Here is an 18,069-nt window from a genome sequence, read left to right on the forward strand (position 1 = left end):
TGACTTTTAAAATGCAGAAACTTACATGCCCCTCGGTCCAGCGGTCTGCTCACCTCCGCTGGTTTCACCGGCCGTCTTCTCTCCCTGGCGCTGGCATCTTCAGTGTAGGCACCCGGCTGTCACAGCTTGCGAGTGCCCACTGCGCATGCATAAAAAACGCTGCGATTTGTGCGGGGCCCCATAATCTTCTGGGACCTGACACGTGTCCCAGAAGACTACGGGGGGGGGGGGGGGGGGGACGACAACTTCCGCTTCCAATCGTCTAGGCGATCGCAGCAGAAGTGGGAGCGGGTACCTGTCAAATTCGGTACCTGCTCCCCAAAGGTGCCAATCCTTAATGGGGAGCGGGGGACAAAGCCTTAAAGCGGAACTTCCCCTTTTGGGTGGAGCGTCGCTTTAAAAAAATTTCAATTGCCATATATAAAAAAAAATAAAAATTCTATTTTAATCTTATATTTGCACTTTACTGAGTGCAGTGTGTTAGTTTTTATTACATATAAAAAAATTATACACATGCAATAATTTTTTTTTTTTTTCCTGATTTTGCTGTCGGGTTAACCAGACAGCAGGTTGGAAACATTCAAAAATGTATAGTTGTGTTTTTTTGGTTTTTTTTTTAAATACCAGTTTACCTTAAAATAAAAGCCCACCTGACACAGGCTTGTACAATTCTGCCATTTATCCGGAAACAATAAATTCTACATTTCTTGCTAAGCTCCTTTTTGGGTAGTTTGGTGTCTCATAACCGTAGTTAGAATTTGTCTCCTCTTAACAGTTGAACGTTTTTGTTTAATCATGATTCTGATGGCTCAACATATTCGGGAAGCAGCTTGTACAGACTTTTGGGAGGGAGGGGTGGGAGGGCGTTCTTTGCTTCGGTTTTTGGTAATTTTGGGTGTTTGGGGGATCATTCTTACTCTAGCATTGGTAGTATTTATTTACAGTGACTTCTTACATTCAAGAAATAAAAACTGTATTATATACATGCGCCCTTCATTTTATCTTTTTTTTTTTTTTTTCTTTCTAAAATTGAAAAATGTTTAAAAAAAAAAAAAGCCTCAGGTGATCTAGATTTGTACTAAAATTCTTTTAGCATTGTAAAAATCATTTAGAAAATTAAACCACTACAAAAGAAAAAAAATTAAAAATAAGGACCGCTTGTTTTGTCATTTACTGACCAATGGATGTCAACCTTATGTAATAAAATTCTGCTTAGAAAATGTGTGTGTGCATTGTACAACAGTGCAAACATTCTGTTTTGTAGTGGAAACCAGAGAGCCATAGAACAAACGCAAGATGAACCATTTATCCAACCGTCCATCCGGAGCCTCTGGTTTATAGACCGGATACATCCTAAATATAGAGCCATTTATCCAACCGTCCATCCAGAGCCTCTGGTTTATAGACCGGATACGTCCTAAATATAGAACCATTTATCCAACCGTCCATTTGGAGCCCCTGGTTTATAGACCGGATGCGTCCTAAATATAGAACCATTTATCCAACTGTCCGTCCGGAGCCTCTGGTTTATAGACCGGATGCGTCCTCATTATAGAGCCATTTATCCAACTGTCCGGCCGGAGCCTCCGGTTTATAGACCGGATGCGTCCTAAATATAGAGCCATTTATCCAACCGTCCGTCCAGAGCCTCTGGTTTATAGACCGGATGCGTCCTAAATATAGAGCCATTTATCCACCCGTCCGTCCAGAGCCTCCGGTTTATAGACCGGATGCGTCATAAATATAGAGCCATTTATCCAACCGTCCGTCCAGAGCCTCCAGTTTATAGACCGGATACGTCCTAAATATAGAACCATTTATCCACCTGTCCATCCAGAGCCTCTGGTTTATAGACCGGATGCGTCCTAAATATAGAGCCATTTATCCACCCGTCCGTCCAGAGCCTCCGGTTTATAGACCGGATGCGTCCTAAATATAGAGCCATTTATCCAACCGTCCATCCAGAGCCTCCGGTTTATAGACCGGATACGTCCTAAATATAGAACCATTTATCCATCCGTCCATCCAGAGCCTCCGGTTTATAGACCGGATACGTCCTAAATATAGAACCATTTATCCAACCGTCCATCCAGAGCCACTGGTTTATAGACTGGATACATCCTGATCATCCCCTTTCCTTGGTAGCATGCCAGCAGTGGAGAAACGCGTCAAGGAAGGTGGTTTTGGGTGGAGATGTCAATGTATACAATTTAATGTTGATGAATACCGAAAGAGAAGCTATGTTTTGGAGTGCGGCTTATATTTAAACTTCTGAGAATGGAGACAGTCTGGGGTAAGCCAGCACCCGGGTGGTCCATGTGGGATGAAAGCAGTCAGGCGCAGAGCCATGGGTTTTGGTATATTTGGGCTATATAAGGTCATGGATAGTGACACTCAATGTGAGGAAAGCCAACTGTTTTGATGTTTTAATTTCTGTGTGGAAAGGTCAGAGCACCAGAATCAGACAAACAGAATAGTTAGGGAATGTTCTGTCCGCCATACGCCTATGGGTGATTTTCCATCTTCACGTATGAATAAGATTCATTTTTTACGCTCCTTATTTTAGCTCATGTCCATGAAAACCGAGACTGGTCAGAGGTGATGGACGATGTGGGTATGATCGCTGGAGCTTGGACTTAGTCATGGTCCAGACTTCCAGGTGGAAAATGCTAATCAAACCATGTTTTTAGTTTCCACCGAGCTGAGACAGGGTTACAGTCTCTGTTGTGTATCCAAAACGCATTGACGTGTGTTGCTAAGGCAGCCCTATATAAAAAAAAAAAAAAAAGCAGTCAACGCACCAAAACATCCATGTCACAGTAGTTGTATCAAAATGCAATATGGTGATGTACGTGCGTTGGGGTGCCATTCGCGTAATGTCCACTGCTGAGCACTGCAGTGACCAACACATTACTGCAGTTATAACTGGCCCATGGATATTTTCTTTTTGCAATTTTTTTTTTTCCTCTATTGATAAAGATGCGGTATTCTCATAATATATGGCATGGTCATATAATACCTTCTTGCCCTCTGGAAGATTTACCCCCCCTTCCTAACCAGGCCATTTTTTGCTATACAGCGCTGTGCTATTTTAACTGACAATTACACGGTCATGCAACACTGTGCACAAATGAAATTTTAGATCTTTTTTTTTTCTTCACAAATCAAGCTTTCTTTTGGTAGTATTTGATCACCACCGTGGGTTTTTTTTTTTTTTTTGCAGTATAAATGGAAAAAAAAAGACAAGAATTTAAAAAAATATATATAATTATTATATATATATATATATTTTTTTTACTTTTGGGATATAGAACATATCCAATAAAAAAAATAAAATGTCTTCATAAATTTAGGCCAAAATATATTCTGCTACATGTCTTTGTTAGAAAAAAAAAACAATAAGTGTATATTAATTGGATTGCGTGAACATTATAGTGTCAAATGGTGGTGTGTATATATATATATATTCGTCTTTTTTTTTTTTTTTATATATATATTTACACAATATATATATATATATATATAATATTAGTAATGGTGGTTATCAGCAACTTATAGCGGGACTGTGATAGTACGGTGGGCCATCTGACACTGGGTGGGAACTGGGCAGCACATTGGCTAGGTGGTTAGCATTTCCACCTGGCAGTACTCAAGTCGTTGGTTCAAATCCCAACTATGGCACCACCTGCCTGGAGTTTCTATGTTCTCCCTTTGCCTGCGTGGGTTTCATCCGGGTACTCCGGTTTCCTCCCACACTCCAAAGACATGCTGGTAGGTGAATTGGTTCCTGCCTCAATTGGCCCTAGTATGTGTATCTATGAATGTGAGTTAGGGACCTTAGATTGTACGCCCCTTGAGGGTTAGGGACTGATCTGAATGTACAATATATATGTAAAGTGCTGATGGCGCTATATAAGTACCTAAAATATATAAATAAACTGACTAGCTGCCACTGTGTGGTGTTTTACTAGGGGGTGTGCTGGTTTTTATCTCCCTGTTTGCAAAGCGATAAAAAGCAGCACGTCCCCACTGATAGAAAGATCTGTGTTGCTTACGTTCACAGTTCTCTCTCCTGTCAGCTGCCCCACTGCTCGCTGAGTTGCGGCCATGAATCACTGGCTGGGACCCAGTGATTGACATGTACAGGAGCCAATGCTAGCACGGGTAGGACGGTGCGAGCCCCCTACCCAGACATATATATATATATCAGTTTCTATGTTCATATATGTGTTGTATATTCAATTTGCTCTTTGTATTCCTAGTATGTGGCCACATAACTAAATTGTTGGCCGGGCATCTGAATGTATTTTCGGATGATGATGCAGTCCCAAACACAGATATGGCTGATTCTCAAGAAGAAAATTTTCTTGCTCCAAATTTCCATCCCAATTATTCCCAACAGTTACCCAAGTGCCCTACTGCTGCCTATTCCAGTACTGATGCGCCTTGTTTAGTATTGGTGAGTTGTAGGAAGTTTCCTTGTTCCAAATATGGCAAACCCTTCACTCATTGGTCTCTCTTCCTCAGGACCCATTGGGTGGAAAACTGTATTCGCACTGCACAGGAAGAGATTTTATGAAGCATTGGGCCTCTAAGCAAGACGGAGTTCATAGAGTCAAAAAACGTGTCTGGTCTTCGCAAAGAAAACGCATGGCAGAGACCAGCCCTTTTCCTGTCCCCCTAAGTATGTTGAAAGTTTCATCAGGAGCTCCAAGTTTAATGAGCATCTTGACTGTCACATCAGCAAGGAGAAATTTTCCTTCATGGTCTTGAGAAATGTTTTGGCTGGAGGTCCCTGCTTTCTCAATGCTGCCGATGGAAGATGTTCACGAATGAAATCTGATTTATAGGGCCAACTCCAAACTTCCATATTGTCTGAGGGGTCAGAGTGTGGGGCATGTTACAAAGGGGTATCTGCTCCAGTGTGTCCATGTGGGGGAGAAGCCATATTCCTGTTTCATTGTGGCACGTATATTTTCTTAGAAATGGTTCTTGGTTTCCTATCAGGGAACACATGCAGAGAGTTATTGAGAATGTCTATACTGCAGCTGTTAACTAATCAGTGGACCCATACATACCTGTTCCCCAGTCACCCAGCCATCCTGCCTGTTCCCCAACCACCCAAGCATTAGTCCTGCCTGTTCCCCAAGCATCGCTCCTGCTTGTTCCCCAACCGCCCAAGCATTGGTCCTGTCTGTTCCCCAACCACCCAAGCATTGGTCCTGCCTGTTTCCCAACCACCCAAGCATTGGTCCTGCCTGTTTCCCAACCACCCAAACATTTGTCCTGCCTGTTCCCCAACCACCCAAGCATTAGTCCTGCCTGTTCCCCAACCACCCAAGCATTGGTCCTGCCTGTTCCCCAACCACCCAAGCATTGGTCCTGCCTGTTCCCCAACCACCTAAGTATTGGTCCTGCCTGTTCCCCAACCACCTAAGTATTGGTCCTGCCTGTTCCCCAACCACCCAAGCATAGGTCCTGCCTGTTTCCCAACCACCCAAGCATTGGTCCTGCCTGTTCCCCAAGCATTGGTTCTGTCTGTTACCCAACCGCCCAAGCATTGGTCCTGCCTGTTCCCCAACCACCCAAGTATTGGTCCTGCCTGTTCCCCAACCACCCAAGCATTGTTCCTGCCTCTTCCCCAACCACCCAGGCATTGGTCCTGCCTGTTCCCCAGCCATCAGTCCTGCCTGTTCCCCAACCACCCAAGCATTGGTCCTGCCTGTTCCCTAACCACCCAAGCATTAGTCCTGCCTGTTCCCTAACCACCCAAGCATTGGTCCTGCCTGTTCCCCAACCACCCAAGCATTGGTCGAGACTGTTCCCAAACTACTCAAGCATTGGTCCTGCCTGTTCCCCAACCACCCAAGCATTGGTCCTGCCTGTTCCCCAACCACCCAAGCATTGGTACTGCCTGTTCCCCAATCACCCAAGCATTGGCCCTTCCTGTTACCCAGCCTTCGGTCCTCTCTGTTCCCCAAATACCCAGCCATCAGCCCACCTGTTCCCCAAAAAGGGCCAGGCGTTTTAGTTTTTTTTGCTGGGATGGGGCTTACTCCATAGTAAACATCTGGAAATGCAGAATCACCTGAATTTCCAAAATAAGAAGGAAAATGCCAAAAAATGTAACTTGGGCAAAATCATGGTCGCTTCTGTTGCGATGGATGGTTCTGGAGGCCATTTTCCTGATTTAAAGGGAATACATTACCTATAACAAAGCACGTGGATACAAGGCACTGACGGTGACGTGTAGACAAGAAATATATCTATAGAAATCTATTCACGAAGTAAAGCTCCCTGGGTAGGTAAAAGAAGGTTACATATACGGCCAACAAGGCTTAATGGACAGTCTATACAAATTTATTAGTATACAAAAAATTCCATAAATTGGTGATTTTTCCACTCAATCTGACAAACATATAGTGCTCAATACCTTAGTAATGACTAGATGTAACCTTTGTCAAGTCCAAAAATACTTATCATACTTACCCTCTACATGGAATGAACTGACATAGCTTTACGAGTCCCCTTGGACCACCAATGAATGTATTTATGTCCAGTTGTATTGCTATCTGTTCTTCAGCCATATCCACCATAATCCACCAAAATATTGCTCCTCCTAAGACATCCAACTATAGTTGGTGGCTTCTCCAGACCCTTTCATGTCTGTCACATGTGCTCAGGGGGAACCTGCTCTCATCTGTGAAAAGCACAGGGCGCCAGTGGTGGACCTGCCAATTCTGGGGTTCAATGGCAAATGCCAATCCAGCTCTATGGTGCCGGGCAGTGAGCACAGGGACCACTAGAGGAAGTTGGGCCCTCAGGCCACCCTCATGAGGTCTGTTTCTGATTGTTTGGTCAGAGACATTCACATCAGTGGCCTGCTGGAGGTCATTTTGTAGGGCTCTGGCTGTGCTCATCCTGTTCCTCCTTGCACAAAGAAGCAGATACCGGTCCTGCTGATGGGTTAATGACCTTCTACAGCCCTGTCCAGCTCTCCTAGAGTAACTGCCTGTCTCCTGGAATCTCCTCCATGCTCTTGAGACTGTGCTGGGAGACACAGCAAACCTTCTGGCAATGACACGTATTGATGTGCCATCCTGGAGGAGTTGGACTGCCTGTGCGACCTCTGTAAGGTCCAGGTATGGTCTCATGCTACCAGTAGTGACACTGACCCTAGCCAAATGCAAAACGAGTGAAAACAGTCAGAAAAGATGAGTAGGGAAAAAATGTCAGTGGCCTCCACCTGTAAAGCTGTTTTGGGGGTCGTCTCATTGTTGCCCATCTAGTGCACTTGCTAATTTCATGAATACCAAAGCAGCTGAAACTGATGAACAACCCCCTCTGCGACTTACCTGAGCAGATAAATACCCCAAGAGTGTCATGGACTTGATGCTAGACTCGGATTACAAAGTCTTCCTTTCAGTTTTTTGAGCCATGTATATTTTTTCTCTGCATGTTTTGGTTATTCTGGCAACACAGATAGAGTGAGTAGGCTGAAATGATCATCATCTCCCTCCGTTTGTTCTTTTTAATATGTCCTTAGTGACATACAGCCATCTGCGCCAGCATTCACCGCCTCTACATAGGTCGCGTACCCGCTCCGCGCCATTCTGAAACGCTTCCTGAGAATCCTGCCTCTCGATTTACCTCGAGGTCACACACTGACACTGGAGAAGACACAACTGCCACCATTTATTATCAGGCCCCGGAGGGATGGAAGAGTAAGAGAATCTACAAGCAGTTGGGAAGTTTCAGCAGGAGTCTGGCTCCGCCTTAGGGAACCCGTGTTGCCAAAGATGGACTACGACAAAATAGCCGCCCACCCATGCAGCTGTTTCTCTAGAATTCACAAAGCAAGTTCCCCCCTTTCCCCCCGATTCTTACGGTTTTTTGACCACATACAGCGGCTCTGCCGTGTGCCCGAAAACCAAGAACGTCCGTCCATCTCCGGCAGCACAGGGTGCCCTGCGCGGATCACGGTGACTACGATAACATGGCCGCCGCTCCCTGGGGTGCTATAGAAGCACAGGCGCGTACTGCCTCCGGCGGCCATGTTGGAGCCGGGCAAACAACCGGGAGGAGTACTTAGGGCGGAAGTAGTTGGAGGGGAATACTTCCGGAGCGACTATATGGCTGCCTCTATTGAGAAGGTATCCAGGTGGTGGGTATTGATGGCTCTGAGTGGAGAGAGCAATGTGGGGGGGATGCTATAATAGCAATGGGTGCCAATTGCAGGTTCCTATGGGTCTGGCTGCTCCTCTCTGATTGGCTGCTGTTATCATCATCAGCATCATCAATGGGTTATATGGGATATTGAGATATATATATATATATATATATAATGGAGCACTGTTGTGGGGGCTCTCTAGGGACAGCAGGAGCAAGGAAAAAGGATTTGCAAACTTGCTTGGCTTGCTTGATTAACTTAAAACAGCTTGTTAATTTTTTTTAAATCTATATATATATATACACACACACATATATATATATATATATACACACACCTACAGTCAGGTCCATAAATATTGGGACATCGACACAATTCTAACATTTTTGGCTCTATACACCACCACAATGGATTTGAAATGAAACGAACAAGATGTGCTTTAACTGCAGACTGTCAGCTTTAATTTGAGGGTATTTACATCCTAACCAGGTGAACGGTGTAGGAATTACAACAGTTTGCATGTGTGCCTCCCACTTGTGAAGGGACCAAAAGTAATTGGACAATTGGCTTCTCAGCTGTTCCATGGCCAGGTGTGTGTTATTCCCTCATTATCCCAATTAGAATGAGCAGATAAAAGGTCCAGAGTTCATTCCAAGTGTGCTATTTGCATTTGGAATCTGTTGCTGTCAACTCTCAAGATGAGATCCAAAGAGCTGTCACTATCAGTGAAGCAAGCCATCATTAGGCTGAAAAAACAAAACAAACCCATCAGAGAGATAGCAAAAACATTAGGCATGGCCAAAACAACTGTTTGGAACATTCTTAAAAAGAAGGAACGCACCGGTGAGCTCAGCAACACCAAAAGACCCGGAAGACCACGGAAAACAACTGTGGTGGATGACCGAAGAATTCTTTCCCTGGTGAAGAAAACACCCTTCACAACAGTTGGCCAGATCAAGAACACTCTCCAGGAGGTAGGTGTATGTGTGTCAAAGTCAACAATCAAGAGAAGACTTCACCAGAGTGAATACAGAGGGTTCACCACAAGATGTAAACCATTGGTGAGCCTCAAAAACAGGAAGGCCAGATTAGAGTTTGCCAAACGACATCTAAAAAAGCCTTCACAGTTCTGGAACAACATCCTATGGACAGATGAGACCAAGATCAACTTGTACCAGAGTGATGGGAAGAGAAGAGTATGGAGAAGGAAAGGAACTGCTCATGATCCTAAGCATACCACCTCATCAGTGAAGCATGGTGGTGGTAGTGTCATGGCGTGGGCATGTATGGCTGCCAATGGAACTGGTTCTCTTGTATTTATTGATGATGTGACTGCTGACAAAAGCAGCAGGATGAATTCTGAAGTGTTTCGGGCAATATTATCTGCTCATATTCAGCCAGATGCTTCAGAACTCATTGGACGCCGCTTCACAGTGCAGATGGACAATCACCCAAAGCATACTGCAAAAGCAACCAAAGAGTTTTTTAAGGGAAAGAAGTGGAATGTTGTGCAATGACCAAGTCAATCACCTGACCTGAATGCGACTGAGCATGCATTTCACTTGCTGAAGACAAAACTGAAGGGAAAATGCCCCAAGAACAAGCAGGAACTGAAGACAGTTGCAGTAGAGGCCTGGCAGAGCATCACCAGGGATGAAACCCAGCGTCTGGTGATGTCTATGCGTTCCAGACTTCAGGCTGTAATTGACTGCAAAGGATTTGCAACCAAGTATTAAAAAGTGAAAGTTTGATTTATGATTATTATTCTGTCCCATTACTTTTGGTCCCTTAACAAGTGGGAGGCACATATGCAAACTGTTGTAATTCCTACACCGTTCACCTGATTTGGATGTAAATACCCTCAAATTAAAGCTGACAGTCTGCAGTTAAAGCACATCTTGTTCGTTTCATTTCAAATCCATTGTGGTGGTGTATAGTGCCAAAAATGTTAGAATTGTGTCAATGTCCCAATATTTATGGACCTGACTGTGTGTATATATATATATATATATATATATATATATATATATATATATACACACACACATATATATATATATATGTGTATGAATGTGAGTTAGGGACCTGAGATTGTGCGCCCCTTGAGGGTTATTCACTCATGTGAATGTACAATATATACAGTATGTAAAGTGCTGCGTAAATTGATGGTGCTATATAAGTACCTGAAATAAATAAATTATATATATAATGTTGCATAAATAATTGTAATTATTTAGCTGCATTGTTTTAAATCAATCAAGCAAGTTTGCACATTTACTTTCTCTTGCTCCTGCTGTCCCCAAAGAGCCCCCACAACAGTGCTCCATAATGGGCCTGTCAGTTAAGACTTCCATTATTCTTCCATGTCAGGGCTCTGTGAATCCAGAATGGCGTCAAGGAAGGCATCTGCTGTGTCCCCTTCATGAGCGCCGCCGATTCCTTACAGCTCAGGATTGGCTGGCAGGGAGAGGGTGTTGCTGTTGGGTCACCAGAGAGGTGAGGAGGATTCTGGGAGGTCACATGACATCACCCTTATCTCTATTAACCACTTGACCTCCAGAGGATTTACCCCTTTTAATGACCAGGCCTCTTTTTGCTACTCGGTGCTGCACTAATTCAACTGATAATTGCGCGGTCATGCAATGCTGCACCCAATTGAAATTTACGTCCTTTTTTTCACACAAATAGAGCTTTCTTTCGGTGTAATTTGATCACCTGTGCGCTTTTTATTTTTCACGCTATAAACAAAAAAAAAGCCAAAAATTTGAAGAAAAACAATATTTTTTACTTTCAGCTATAAAAAATATATAGTAAACTCAAAGTTGGTTATAAATTTAGGCCAAAATGTATTCTGCTCTATGTTTTTGGTAACAAAAAATCCCAATGAGTGTATATTGATTGCTTTGTGTGAAAGTTATAGCGTCTACAAACTATGGTATAAATACTGCAATTTACGCCATTTTTCTGCTATACAGTGCTGCGCTAGTTTAACGGACAATTGCGCGGTCATGCAATACGGTACATAAATGAAATTTACATACTTTTTTTCCCCACAAATTGAGCTTTCTTTAGGTGGTATTTGATTGCCTGTGCGGTTTTTATTTTTTGCGCTATAAAAAAAAGGCTGACAATTTTGAGGAAACAAAAACAATATTTTGGACTTTTTGCTATAAAACATGTCCAGTAAAAAAAATGCAAAAATCAAATTTAGTCATAAATTTCTGCCAAAATGCATTCTGCGACATGTCTTTGCTAAAAAAAACCCAATACGTGTAAATTAATTAGTTTACGTGAAAGTTATAGCGTTTACAAATGACGGGTAAGATACTGGAATTTTTAGTTTTTTTTTATACTAATAATGGCGGCGATCAGCGAATTATGGCGGCGATCAGTGACTTATAGCAGCGACCAGCGACTTATGGCGGGACTGCGGCGGACATTCTGACATTGGGGGGTACTGACTTGGGGTCACTGACATCCCCAAAAACACTAATACAGTGATCAGTGCAAAAAAAAAAAACACTGACACTGTACTAATGGCACTGGGGAGGAAGGGGTTAACGTTATTTTGCAGGGAAGGGTTATCTGAGTGAGGGGAGTGTTTTACTAGGGGGCGGGGGTGTGTGCTGGATGGGACAAGGCTGATCGAGAGAGAGAAACTTTTGTTTCTTGATCAGCTCGTCCTCGAGCTGTCAGGGAAGTGACAGACAGCACAGCTACTTCAGCTGTGCTGTCTGTCACTGTTTGCCGCCGATCGCCGGGACACAGCCGGTAAAGACCGGCTGTGACCCGGCGACTGACGTCCGCGGCGGTGATCGGCGGGACAGATAGGGTGGCAGCGCGCCTCGCGCGCACCCTCTGTTTACAAAACACGCGTTTTAAAATGTGGTTTTGCCTGCCAGTTCCACCCTGCCGCCGTATTTCTACAGTGGCAGGGCGGTAAGTGGTTAATAAACCACAGACCTGACCAGAGAGGTGAGGAGAATTCTGGGAGGTCACATGACATCCCTCTCATCTCTGTTAATAAAACACAGACCTGACCGGAGAGGTGAGGAGGAGTCTGGGAGGTCACATGACATCACTCATCTCTATTAATAAACCACAGACCTGACCGGAGAGGTGAGGAGAATTCTGGGAGGTCACATGACATCACTCATCTCTATTAATAAAACACAGACCTGACCGGAGAGGTGAGGAGGATTCTGGGAGGTCGCATGACATCACTCTCATCTCTATTATTAAACCACAGACCTGACCGGAGAGGTGAGGAGGAGTCTGGGAGGTCACATGACATCACTCTTATCTCTATTAATAACACGTTCTTGGTGTTTCTGATCCTATAGGATTACATAAGGGTGAAGAAGACCCGCCCCTCCTCCATGATAACTGAGACAGACAACAAGCAGAAGTCGTCTCCAACAAGACTATAAAACTGCTGCCTTGGGAGGTGAGAGGTTCTGCGATGTGGGAGGATGATAATTAAAGCTGCTTATATTTTCCCTCTCCTTTCATTAACATGTAAGTGATTTGTGTGAAAATAAAATCTGTTTTCATTACATGCCCTGTTTTGGACCCTGTGAAATTACTACTTGGTCTCTGTGCTTCTATATGCCACGCAAGCAGATTATGGCTGTTGAAAAGGGCTGGCAGGAAGCTGTACATAACTTCCTGAAAACATCACAGCACCCTGCCTCAGTACTCCTCTTGAGAGCCCTCAGCCCTGAAGCAATCAGTCGGAGGAGTTATGTAGGTATCAAAACGCCTTGATGGGTGGGTGTCAGTCTGGAGGAGTGAGCGTTCCTAGGCAGGCTGTATTTGCATGTAGCCCGCCATAGGCAATGCCCATGTGTGATGCTAAGCTCCGTGATTGAAAGTACTGAAATCCAACTAATCAAAGGGGTGGGCCAGGGACAGTCAGGATGGGGAGGAAAGAGCTAGATGCAGTTTCAATTGACAAACAGCTATACAATGTTTTTATAAATACACCCCACAGTATATTTTCTTCTAATTTCCCGGTTAGGGCATGTAACCCTACAATGCAAAAAATTCATACTTGACAGATATTTCATTTTAAGTTGGCAAATGGTGATTAAATCCGTTATTTGTGATAAGATAAATTCTATTTTTTTTCAGATGCTGAGAAGGCCGGGAGTCCACAAGGCAAAGTTTCCACAGCAGTCACCTCCTCTGGATTCAGTGGATGACGAGGGACATGAGGAGCTACGTAGACCGGCAGATTAAACAAGACATTGCCATGACCGAGGAGCCACCATCTTGTGAGGAAAAAGAGGAGACGGATATTGGTCCAGCCACAGAGAAGGGATCGTACACGCGTGAAGATCTCCCAAACTCGGATATATCTTCATCAGCAGAGAATTCACCATACGCTTCTAGTCCTGTAAAGGTGGAAACCCAGTTGGGTCAAGGAAAACTCCAACCTCTTGAGGTTTCTTCACAGTCTTTACCAGTTCTCATGAAGGAGGAACCTGAAGAATGCCTAAAAAAATCCAACATCTCCATATGTACCCATCATAAACCATCTGTACCTTCACTTAGAGAGGAGGAACCTGCAGAACATCTCCAAAAATACAACATTTCCATATGCACCCATCATAAACCATCTGTACCTTCACTTAGAAAGGAGGAACCTGAAGAACATCTCCGAAAATACAACATCTCCATATGCACCCATCATAAACCATCTGTACCTTCACTTAGAAAGGAGGAACCTGAAGAATGCCTCAAAAAATCCAACATTTCCATATGCACCCACCATAACCCATCTGTACCTTCACTTAGAAAGGAGGAACCTGAAGAATGCCTCCAAAAATCCAACATCTCCATACGCACACATCATAAACTATCTGTATCTTCTCAAAATAAGGAGGAATCCAAAGAATGCTTCCAAAAAACAAACAACTCCTTAGGCACACATCATAATTTCTCTATAACTCCTTGTAAAAAGGAGGAACCCAAAGAACATCTTCAAAAACCCACCCTCTCCATAATCACGTGTCATATGCTGTCTGTACCTACTCGTGAAAAGGAGGAACCTGAACATCTACAGAAATCCAACATCTCCATATGTACACATCATACACCATCTATACCTACTTGTGAAAAGGAGGAACCTGAAGAACATCTACAGAAATCCAACATCTCCATATGCACACATCATAGACCATCTACACCTCCTTGTGAAAAGGAGGAACCTGAAGAACATCTACAGAAATCCAACAACTCCATATGCACACGTCATATGTCATCTATATTTCCTCATAAAAAGGAGGAAACCAAAGGACATCTCCAGAAATCCAACATATCCATATGCACTCATCATACATCATCTATACTTCCTCATAAAAAGGAGGAACCCGAAGAACATCTCCAGAAATCCAACATCTCCATATGCACACATCACACTCTGTCTATACTTCCTCGTAAAAAGGAGGAACCCGAAAACCATCTCCAAAAAACCACCCTTTCCACCTGCACACATCATATTTCGTCTCTACTTCCTTGCAATAAGGAGGAACCCAAAGAACATCTCCAGAAATCCAACATTTTTGTATGCACACAGTATACGCCGTCTATGTCTCCTCATAATGAAGAACCCAGCTTTAGCAAGGTGGACCTCTCATGTAAAGAACATGACTCATACTTGGACATTACTCCACCAATACATCCAGCCCATGTTCACATTAAGGATGAAATAGATAATCTGCCAAAGACTGATGTTTCCACTCCCCAAGACAAGGACCAGCACACATCAAACAGTATTAAAGAGACCCTTCTGTGTGAAGAGATCGCTCCTACAGATCACATAGAATATACATATATTCAGATTAAGGAGGAACCCAATTTATTTGAAGATGAAGATTCCACCAATACAAATGTTTTTACTCCAAGTCAACCAGAAGAAGACCAGACCAGCACTGAAACCGATAGCAGTTTGTTAACGCTTACAATGAGTCCTTTGGATAATTCCATTTTGAAGCCTCAGCTTAGACCTGACATGATAAACGATATCTACGAGAACTCACAACTGCATGGTGTTGGCAGTGCATTGGATCTGAGGACATCTCCTATTATAAGAAGGACGTTGGATAGCCTTGTGACCCCTGACATCCATGGTTCCGCTCCTACATACGTGAGCTGGGGTGCTGTCGGGACCTCATATATATGTTTTGACTGTGGGAAGTTGTACAATGACTTCTCGAGACTCACAAAGCACCAGAAAACCCACAACAGGGAGAAGACCATTCGGTGTTCGGAGTGCGGGAAGTGTTTCATGTGGAACGCCCAGCTGGTCGTACACCAGCGCTGTCACACCGGAGAGAAGCCTTACGAATGCTCGGAGTGTGGGAAGCATTTTCCCGAGAAAGGGAGTCTGATCAGACACCAACGCACCCACACGGGCGAGAAGCCTTACCGTTGCCCACTGTGTTCAGAATGCTTTATGAACAGCGCTCAGCTCGTCGTGCATCAAAGGAGCCACACAGGCGAGAAACCATTTGAGTGTTTCGAGTGCGGCAGGAGTTTCCCCTGCAGAACGCAGCTCGTCATTCACAAGAGGGGGCACACCGGGGAAAAACCGTTTGAGTGTTCTGACTGCAGCAAACGCTTTGCTGAGAAGGGGAAGCTGGTGCGGCACCGGCGAATCCACAGTGAGGAGAAACCGTTTGTGTGCACTGAGTGCGGGAAATGTTTTACCGAGAAGGGAATCTTGGCCAAACACCAGAGGTGTCACACGGGTGAGAAGGAATTTGAGTGTTCGGAGTGCGAAAAGCGCTTTAGCAGCAAGATGTCACTGGTCATCCACCAGAGGGGTCATACAGGGGAGAAACCCTATTCCTGTTCGCTTTGCGGGAAAAGTTACAGCGATCGGTCGTCCCTCATCAAACACGAGAGGACCCATACAGGAGACAAGATGTTACCTTGCCCCGACTGCGGAAAACGTTTCCGAGACAAGTCAACGCTGGTCATACACCAGAGCGTCCACTCGGGGGTGAGGCCATATGCCTGCCCGGAATGCGGCAAATGCTTCGGCGACAAGACCATCCTCACCAAACACAATAAACTCCACCTGCGTGTGAGCCAGGCCATCTGCCCACAGTGTGGCAAGAGCTTCTGTGACGAGAGGACACTTCTCCGCCACCAGAAGACCCACACGGGCGAGAAGGAGTTCATGTGCTGCGAATGCGGTAAGCATTTCAGGGACAAGTCAACGCTCATCATCCATGAGCGCCTTCATACAGGAGAGCGACCTTTTGTCTGCCCCGAGTGCGGGAAGGGCTACAGCAACACTTCAGCCCTCGCCAAGCATAAGAAGTCGCACACCGGGGATAAGCCGTATGTTTGTACCAAATGTGGGAAAAGTTTCACGGACAAGTCAGCTCTCGTCATACACCAGCGCCTTCATACTGGTGAAAAGCCTTTCCCGTGCCCCATGTGTGGCAAATGCTACAGTGACAAGTCCTCCCTCGCCAAACACAAGAAGACACACTTGAGAGACCTTCACAGTGTAGGGTGATCCATAGGAACGTGTCCAGTCTTAACAATAGACTTCAAAGTGCCAGGTGCTTCACACCGGACCTTCAAAAGAAGCGGTTGTCCTGAATGTGGGGACTCGGACTTTGCCCCGTGATCGCCGGATCCCCCAGGAAAGGGGCTCTTGCACTTTTTATTTAAATATATGCAAATGACTTAGAACAGTTTGATGGCAAAAGTGACATTTTGGTCACGGAAGCTGCAGACCAGATCAAGATCCATCCCTGGTCCTTTCTACGCACATATATGTTGATGTTACCATGCTACACCATTACTGTACTGTATATAGCCATTGCATACAGACACGACGCCTTCTTTGCTACGTCCCTACTTCTTCATGGGAGCGGGCCTGTAAATGGGGTATTTTTAATATAATAATTTTGTTTTTTATGGTATTTTCTCCTCACCGCATGTGTCAGTTGCCTAAATGGACATTAAAGATTGGTCATGTTTTTTTAACATTGTGTTGTATTTTTGAATTGTACTTTAAATCGTATCTGAAGCCAAAATTTGGGGTTAGAATCTGTTTTAGGTTCTCATTGCTTTCTTTGTCATCGCTGGGGAGGTTTGTCCAATTTGTCCCGGTGACCTTTGTCCTTGGGACAGAAAGTTTGGGAAATCCCAAACTTTACAAGAGGTAAACAAGAAGTCTTCCAGTGGGAATGTCTGTTTTGGCTAGAAGTGTCCCTCATATTGAGATTTCCTTTCACTTCCTATTGCATCATTGATGTCAACAATAGGCTACAGACCACGAAAAATCTTTGCAATGGTTTTATCTATCACCAGGTCTTCCCAAAAGAAAAGAAATTGGCTATAGCTACGCTTTAACAGCACAATTACTAACAGTGGTTCCTAATGTGATATGTACATAGTTGATTTTTGGGGAATCAATATAATCTATATGTACATTGGTTGGTGCAAGAGCCCAAACAGGACCTGGAATTGATGGACCTCGCTTGGGTACTTTAGTGCTCTACAACTTTAGATGCAAGGACTGGTTGTGTTGGCCTATTTGGCTAAATTTTGTTGGCACAACAAGAGTCTAACCAGCAACTAGAAATGATGGCTCCTGCTAGGGTACTTTGGAGCTCTACAGGTTTAGATGCAAGGACTGGTTGTGTTAACCCCTTGTACCAACACAATTTAGCCCAACAAGAGCCCAGCCAGCAACTAGAAATTATGGACCCAGCTTGTGTACTTTGAAGCTTTACAGGTTTAGATGCCAGGACTGGTTTTGTCTGCCCATCGAGCTACATTTTGTTTGTACAAGAGCCCAACCAGCAACTTGAAGTAATGGACCTACCTTGGGTACTTTGGCACTCTACAAGTTTAGATTAAGGGACTGGTTG

At 44.3% G+C, this 18,069-nt stretch overlaps 2 protein-coding genes and 1 long non-coding RNA gene across 3 annotated transcripts in view; 2 read left to right on the top strand and 1 right to left on the bottom strand.

The window, feature by feature from the left end:
- The window catches only part of LOC149453446 (uncharacterized), a 55,696-nt gene extending 38,517 nt beyond the window's left edge, over positions 1-17,179 (top strand). Inside the window, 2 exon segments of the mRNA XM_089688646.1 lie at positions 2,567-2,614; positions 13,312-17,179. Coding sequence (XP_089544772.1) covers positions 2,567-2,614; positions 13,312-16,817 — 3,554 coding nt within the window. The 3' untranslated portion in view covers positions 16,818-17,179.
- The window catches only part of LOC149453441 (uncharacterized), a 283,142-nt gene that overhangs the window by 145,354 nt on the left and 119,719 nt on the right, over positions 1-18,069 (top strand). The window lies entirely within an intron of this gene.
- Positions 1,142-8,147, bottom strand: LOC149453447 (uncharacterized). Its single transcript, XR_016314713.1, has 2 exons — positions 7,906-8,147; positions 1,142-2,766 (listed from the first exon to the last, which is right to left on the bottom strand). It is a non-coding gene; the product is annotated as an uncharacterized LOC149453447 (long non-coding RNA).

The sequence above is a fragment of the Staurois parvus genome, unplaced genomic scaffold (genome assembly GCF_062004578.1).
Source record: "Staurois parvus isolate SC_StPar_1 unplaced genomic scaffold, SC_StPar_1.0 ptg000449l, whole genome shotgun sequence".
NCBI lineage: Eukaryota > Metazoa > Chordata > Amphibia > Anura > Ranidae > Staurois > Staurois parvus.